Source organism: Vigna unguiculata, chromosome 3 (genome assembly GCF_037176805.1).
Source record: "Vigna unguiculata cultivar grain cowpea cultivar isolate G323 ecotype 2 chromosome 3, ASM3717680v1, whole genome shotgun sequence".
NCBI classification, from domain to species: Eukaryota; Viridiplantae; Streptophyta; class Magnoliopsida; order Fabales; family Fabaceae; genus Vigna; species Vigna unguiculata.
In genome coordinates this window covers 39,637,415-39,645,509 of record NC_140794.1, presented here as the reverse complement: position 1 = coordinate 39,645,509, position 8,095 = coordinate 39,637,415, and the positions used below count along the sequence as shown (strand labels likewise).

Here is an 8,095-nt window from a genome sequence, read left to right as displayed (position 1 = left end):
AGGGTGGAAGAGGAGTGTAGCAGAAACAGAAACAGAATTAGATCGAGATTGCAGTTGGCACTACTCACAGAACTCCAATTCTCTCTCTCTACCAATTCTCCTTTTCTTTGATCTTTCAATTCCTTCTTCACTCACTCATTCCCTTACTCCATTCTCACTGCCATCACTGATTCACTGAACCAACCAACCACCAACCTCATTCACTCTCTCAAATTCACCAATCACCCCTAAACCCTTGGATTCCGATTTCCAGGGAAACTCGCACGATGAATTTCCTGATGCGTACCACCACGCACGTGTACTCCGATAGGGAAAAGCCTTCGTCCACGGCAGCCACAACTCCGACGAAGGCTCCGGCTCCGACGATTCCAGAGCCCCGCGCAGATGGCGTATCGTCTTTGGAGAGTCTCATAGCCGAGGACCCCTATCTCCAAGTCGGCCGCTTCGACGGAGTGGTCGATGGCGAAAACGGTGCTCTCCGTTTCACTTCCAAAAACGACGCCTCCGTTTTGGCTAAGCACTTGGATGTTTCTGAAGAGGAAGGATGGATCACTATTCCTTACAGTATGTCGTTCAATGCTCCTACAAACTCCTCTTTTCTTCTTCCTTGCTTAAGGCAGCGTTTGGTTCATTGTTTTAATGAAACAGGAAATTAGAGTGAGATCAAGGAGTGTGTTTGAGTTCTACTGAAAGAGTGAGATCAAGGAGAATGTAGCGTAGAACTTAACTGATTAAGTTTTGTTTGTATAAATTTGTATGCGAAGAAAACTACAAGTAAAATGTGTTGAACTTTCCAACATGTTAAAATCAAATTTGTGTTTCGACTTTTATAGAAATTCCCTCGTTTAGCTTATCCAAAAGTTATTTGTCATTTATGCATTAGCTAGACTGAATTATGAAAATATTTATTTAAACATACTTCCTTCTTCATTGATCATCACTTTGTTATTAACTAATTGGCAACTGAGATTTGGACATCAGTGAAATTCGACCCAACATGTTTTTGTTAGCAATCAGTCTAAAGTGTTAGGAGGACATTTTTCTTGTCTATGATAATTGATTATGTTGTGGGTAGGATTGTTCTGCTTATGTGATGAGATGTGGTTCATGTGATTTTGAATTTTGTTTTATAGAGGAACTTCCTGAAGACTGGAATCATGTATCAGATATGCAGTTCTTTCGCTCCCTAGATCGTTCCTTTCTCTTTCCCGGTAAGATTCTTTCCTTCTTTGGTACATGAATCAGAGTGTTTAAATGCCTGATTTGGTCTGCCAGTTGACATGGGAAGCTGATAGGATCTAATTGATGTTTTGAATTCAGGTGAACAAGTTCAGATCATAGCGTGCCTGTCTGCTTGTAAGCAGGATATGGAGATTATTACTCCATTTAAAGTTGCCGCTGTGATGAGTAAAAGTGGCATGGGTCACAGTCATGACAAAGAAAATGGAAATGTTGAAAACAGAGATGACTCAGTGTCTAGAGAAGAGCAACTGAACCCTACTGGAGAAGAGCAGAAAGACCTGGAAAAAGTGAACACCAATCACCCGGGGGATGCTTATGCTGGTGAATCCCTTTTAAGGATGGAGGTTCACAAAAGACAAACTGCATTGTTGCTACAAAAATTTGAGAATTCTCATTTCTTTGCCAGGATTGCTGAGGCTGATGAGCCGCTTTGGTCTAAACGAGGCTCTTCAGAAAAGTCCAACTTTATCGAACTAAATGGGCAAAGGATCTCATCATTTCATATTAAAGAGACTGCAAAAAAGGCATCTTCTATTAGTGCAGTTATTGATAGAGCTAATTTTGATGCAACTATTTCCAGTGGAGTGGCAAGAAATTCAGTCAAGTGTTGTGCCCTACCAAATGGAGATATAGTGGTACGTGCCATAAAATTTCGGTGATTATGAATATGATTATTCATTTTTTTTATCTAAAATTTGTGTATGGATCATAAAGTTTGACATTAAGAAGAGTGCTACATTTCAGTTAAGTTTAGGGTTTGAGCCTTATATAGTCTTTTGATTGCTTCAATTTTCGTTTCCCTTGCATGCAACAAAGACAATCTGTTTGGAATCTAATTCATTTGTTCATGTTGTTTGTAAACTCACAGGAAATCATTTTTTAAAATGTATAAAATCTTACTGCATTTGGACGATGTTGTGCTATGAGTTTATGGGTACCATCCAATTCATTTATCTTGCTTGCGTTGATAAGGATTTGGGTGTTATAGTTTGCCTAAGTCTCACATCTAGTGTGCATGCCTGGCAGAGTGTTTCAGTGACTTAGTTCTTGCCCGCCCCCCTCCCCCCTAACAACTTGCTTTTAGGGGAGGGTTTCTTGAGTGCTTGAGTGCTTATCATTTGTTAAAATCATTGAAAATCATTTAGTAAAAGTGTATAAAATCTTACTGCATGTTGATAGTATTGTGTTTGTTGAATGGTCTGCTATCATTCTTCTCTTAACTGTTTTTTTATTATTTCTATGGGGCATTTGGAGACTAACATATCCTTGTTTAACTTACTTGAGCTGTTGCGGAGTATATTGATCTGTGTAATTGTCATCATTATTTAGATTTCTGGAACATATCTTTTGTGATGTAGAGGTATTGTTTCACTCTTTCACTAGCTACTACTGGCTAGAACCTTGGTCTCTCATCGTCATTTTACTTAAGCATGTTTAATTTCAGATATATTTCAATGGCATTTGCCTTGCCTGTATAGTACCTCAGATCTTTATGAAAATTTTGTCCTTTGGTATCCTCCTTAATTATGCCTGGCCATTCTCTTATACCCAGATTACTGATCTGATTCCATTTTCCTGTTTGGAAGGATCCAGGTTCTTTTACAGGTGAATGTTGGTGTTGACTTTCTTAAAGACCCTTGTATAGAAATTCTCCAATATGAAAAGTATCAGGAGAAAATATTGTCTTCTGAGAACCAGGACAATTCAATTCACACACATCAGGATCCGTGTGGAGCTCTATTGAAATGGATACTTCCTTTAGATAACTCTCTCCCCCCTGCTTCCCGCCCATTATCTCCTCAGATTTCTTCAAGTTCAGGAATTAGTGGTGCCACTCAGAGATCCAATGTTTCATCATCATCTAGCTCTCAATTATTTTCCTTTGGTGGCCATTTTAGAAGTCAGTCAATGTCAGCAATACCCCAGAATACGACTCCACCGACAGCTCCTTTAAAAGCAGCTAGTTCTAAGCCAAGCTTTGAAATTGAAGACTGGGATCAATTCTCATCTCATAAATTTTTGAAGAAAAAAAGTGGAGCTGAAGAACTTTTATCTTTTAGAGGTGTCTCATTGGAGCGAGAAAGGTTTTCAGTTTGCTGTGGATTAGAAGGTATCTACACTCCTGGAAGAAGGTGGAGAAGGAAATTTGAAATAATACAACCTGTAGAGATTCATTCCTTCGCAGCTGACTGCAATTCAGAGGATCTTCTGTGTGTTCGGATAAAGGTTTGAACAATAATGTTATCAACCAAATTATCTGGCATATTTGCCCGTATTTTTGTTGAATTACACCCTCATTCTTTTTTTGGGGCATTTATTATATTAACTATTTTCAGCTTCTGTTTTTATTGACATTTCATAAGTTGTTCTCCAGAATGTTGCTCCTGCACATGTTCCAGAAATTGTGATATTTATAGATGCCATAACAATAGTTTTCGAAGAGGCTACAAAAGGCGGACCACCATCATCATTGCCAATTGCGTGTATTGAAGCTGGAAATGACCATTCTTTACCAAATTTAGCCCTCAGGTTTTTCTTAAGTTTCTTTCTTTTTTTTGTATTGTTACTTTTCTGTTAACGTGCTTTATACAACCAAGTTCAGTTGCATATGTTTATTTAACGTGACATGTAAGCCATCAATGAGCATGTGTAAGTCGCCTAAATTACCTCTAGTTGTAGCCTATTTAGAGATTGTCTTAATTGCAATTTGCAATCTGGAATGGTGGTGGTTTAGTCCCCACATCAGCTAGTAATATGATTAAAATTAAAAAAAAAAAAGTATAAGTATATATATATATATATATATATATATATATATATAGGTGAAATAGAAAACTTATTTTGCAAGTCAATAATTTTGTAGGATTTAGTTATACCTTAGATACAACTTTTAAGATGGAATCAAAATATTTCCTATATCCATTGTTCAGCCACCTTCATTGTTGCCTTGCTTTGGCTGGAAGTCTTGGACGTAAGGTAGAGTGTTGGAAACTTACCTTAATCACATCATTCCTAGCCAGTTTTAATTGCAACCTCAAGGGTTGTGATTTAGTCTCACATTACTGGTATTGCTGAAATATTTAACATATAAAAATGTCGTGTTAATCTTATTTTAGAAGTCAGTTTTTGTGGAGTTCAGTTTAAACCTTAATCCAATTGTCCATAATCGGTAAATAAAGAAAGTGCAATATCCATTTAGATTCCTCTAAGATATTTTATTATTTACAGTTTTATTGTTTAATCTATACTCTATAACTATATATAAAGGGGATATGATGTTTTATTGTACACATTTTGTATATCCTATTTTATCCCTATAACTACCCCAGTGAACTATTATTTCTTACCCAAAATCTTTTTTCTTTTTTTAGTCTTTACTCTCTCATGCTCTACTTTGCCAATAATTACACTTTCTAAAAGTACCACACTATTGTTTAACTCCATTATCGCACCTTTTATTTTCATTTATTTAAAAAAAAATACAGAGAAGCCAGACGTGCCACTTTTTCCTTAGTATCATGAATGTTTCTTATTGTAGTGGAAAAGGCCTTAAACTTTCTTAATCCTATGAAGGTTTAGGAATGGGAGGAGAGTCTTGCTTTTGAAGAGCAGAAATGCAAAATTTCAGAGTAACCTTTGAGTTTTGTTTAAAAGATCTTAATCTGTAGAAACTGGTGCTAAATATGATGCTGGTTATTAATTTACATTACATATGCTTGTGCTGAGTGACCCAACCCAGCCTGCTAAAGAGCAGGGCCGTGGGGAGATGTTTCAAAAGGCCGTCCTTGTGTGTGGGGGTGCAATATGCAATTGAGAACACTGATGTTAATGGTGATTGAAAGGCCTTAAATTTTCTTCGGTACCATATTGGTTTTGGAAAGGAAGGAGAATCTTGCTTTTGGCAGTATGGTGAAAGTAAGGGTGACATATCTGTAACCTTTGAATTTTATTAAAAAGTGTAGCAGCAATTCTGCAATATATCTATTTATTATTTTGATATTAATCTGTATTCCACTTCTGTAGTTAAATTTATTATTTCATATTTGACCAACTGAATGGTGAGGTGGAGGACATGGAAATAATATGTTAGAAAGTAAAAGAGTTATGAGGAGGATAATATTGGGAAATCTTTTGATGTTTATGCGTAGAATACACTTCCCTTCCCTCGGGGAGATTTGGGGGAACTGCTTTTTTAACTTTTGGACAAGGAAAGGATTTGATCCTGCCAATTCATTTCCCCCTTTCAATAAAAGGTTGCTTCCCGTTGCTGAATACCCTCTTCTGACATATATGAGTTTGTATCTTGTTGAGTATAAATCAATCTGACTATCTGTTAAAGAATAAAAGAAGGTGCTTAATAGTAAATATGGTTAGAGAAATTCAGAATTTGGTGTATCCTTTATGTAGTTAACTCTGATCATCACCATCTAACTCAAAGTTTCTGATTATAGGAGAGGTGAAGAGCATTCTTTCATCCTTAAACCTGCAACTTCTATGTGGAAAAATGTTAAGATACAAGAGGAAGGCTCTCAATTTTCAAAGTTGCAATCTCCAAATTCGGAATCAAAATCAAATCTTTCCTCCAAGAGCCCTGACAGAACAAAGATCGTGTCAGACAATCAGTATGCCATTATGGTGTCATGTCGATGCAATTATACAAGTAGGTTTTCTTGCCCCCTCGGTTTGTTGGTGTATTTGTTGGTGTCTTACTATTAATATTGGCTGAGTTGTTAATTAGTTGTTTTCCCCTTGATTTAATGCTTAACGTAGCATCAAGATTATTCTTTAAGCAAGCAACCAGTTGGCGACCTCGAACATCAAGGGATATTATAATATCTGTTGCATCCGAGATTTCAGGAGAGTCTCCTGGACCATATGAAAGAAATTCTCAACTTCCTGTGCAGGTCAATATATGTCTTAACCATTGACTATCTTGAGTTTGGGCTTGCATTTGGAGCTCGTATTTAGTTTGTATTGAATATTTATCCTACTTAAATTACAGTTTGATTAGCTTCATGGTTTTCTTTATCAGGTTTTAACTCTTCAAGCTTCGAATTTGACATCTGAAGATCTAACGTTGACAGTTCTCGCTCCAGCCTCATTCACTTCACCCCCTTCAGTTGTCTCTCTGAGTTCACCCACTAGTCCAAATAGTCCTTTTATTGGTTTCACAGAGTTTTTAGGAAGGATAAATGGTGAAAGACATGCCGGTACCACTCAGGGGGCGAGCATTACTTCTCCTTTAAAAGAAAACGACAAACAAGATGATGTCAGACCTCAGTCAGTTTCAATGAATGATGATGTCATCCCTAGTTCTGGCCTAAGTTGTACACATCTTTGGCTGCACAGTAGAGTTCCACTTGGGTAATATGTCGGCTCTCATTTTCATTTGTATGACTTTGTTAAAGCTAAACACTAAGTAATTTAAATCCGTGTATTGGCCACTTCAGATGTATCCCATCTCAGTCAACAGCAACCATTAAGCTTCAACTGCTTCCGTTGACAGATGGCATAATTACACTTGACTCTTTGCAAATTGATGTCATGGAAAAAGGTACAGATCACGAGACTTTCACTTCTTAATCCTTGACTCAGAACAAGAATTACCAGGTCAATACTTAGTATTGGATTTATGAGAAGATGAACTGCCTAAAAGTCTGTTAATTCTCTATCTGTCATGATTGCTTTGAAGAACCACTCGATAAGCATAACATAAAATTCTAACTTGGGCCAAACAATTTTAATCATGCATTTTATAAGATTTTGTTTTGGCATCCCCTAGGTATGATATTTTATTTTTGTGCCAGACGCTCTGGTTGGGACTAGTCATCAATTTCTTAGTTTCCTCGATGATCATGTTAGGTATTTATTGATGCAAAGCATATGTTCTACAAGTATTTGTTATGAAGCTTGGTTGATTTTGTGCATTGTCTCATTCTTCATCAGAAAAAGTTTCCCTGTACTCCATATAGTGTTAATCGAGATGCAAAATGCAAATTATGATATTGCTCAGGTTCTTACGTGTTTACATAATGGTCTGAACAGGTGTTACGTACATCCCTGAGCGGTCTCTAAAGATTAATGCAACATCCAGCATTTCCAAGGGGATTATTTAAGATGGACTCAGGCTGGTTGCATATTTCATTATGTATGTTATCCAGTGCAGTGGAAGCAAATATGGACGATTTGTTTGCCTGGATTCCAAATTGTTCTTCCAACATACTCTCAGTGGCACGAAGGTATCTTCCTTTCGTTATCGTAGCATGGTGATGGAGTTGGCGTGTTAATTTGTCCAGAAATAGCGGTTCACTTTGTATTGTAAAAACCACGAGCTTAAAGTAGATTATTGTTACATACCCCATTTAGGGGAAGATTGTAATCTTTATAGATAGATCGATTTTTTTGTTAAGATGTACTTATCTCTGACTCTTCGGACTGAAAGCATTCATGGCAGTAGGAAGCTGCAATTCAGTGCGTTTCAATTTATCATCACTGGAAGCCTTGTATTCATGACTTTACCTTTTTTATTTTTTTATTTTATTTTTTATTTTTGACAAATTATTTCACATGGTTGATGTGATTGCATCTTAATCGTGTCAAGTGGCCTTTGAAATTGCGTTGCGTATTTATAACCCCTCTAGCACTTTCTCTTTATTGCGGACATAGACAAAGAAATCTTGTCTATGAGGATGTGATCCATAACTACGAGTTCCTTCTATGCTAATGAATATTTTTCTAACTTGTAATTTGGTATGCTGTAATCTATAATTTCTTAAATGACGAGGAGTGTTAGCAGTAATCTTTTAATACTCTAGAATTATGAATTAGAAAGTGAGATTTGAATCATTTTATA

At 36.6% G+C, this 8,095-nt stretch overlaps 1 protein-coding gene across 1 annotated transcript; it reads left to right on the top strand.

Annotated features, from left to right (window-relative positions):
* Window positions 1–7,734, top strand: LOC114177986 (heat-inducible transcription repressor). The gene is made up of 10 exons (XM_085671440.1): window positions 1–564; window positions 1,134–1,211; window positions 1,321–1,877; window positions 2,836–3,468; window positions 3,617–3,771; window positions 5,694–5,902; window positions 6,013–6,146; window positions 6,275–6,606; window positions 6,693–6,796; window positions 7,288–7,734. The coding sequence occupies exons 1-10, from the start codon at window positions 267–269 to the stop codon at window positions 7,356–7,358; spliced, it is 2,571 nt and encodes an 856-aa protein (XP_085527566.1). The 5' UTR covers window positions 1–266; the 3' UTR covers window positions 7,359–7,734.
* The last annotated feature ends 361 nt before the right edge of the window (window positions 7,735–8,095 follow it).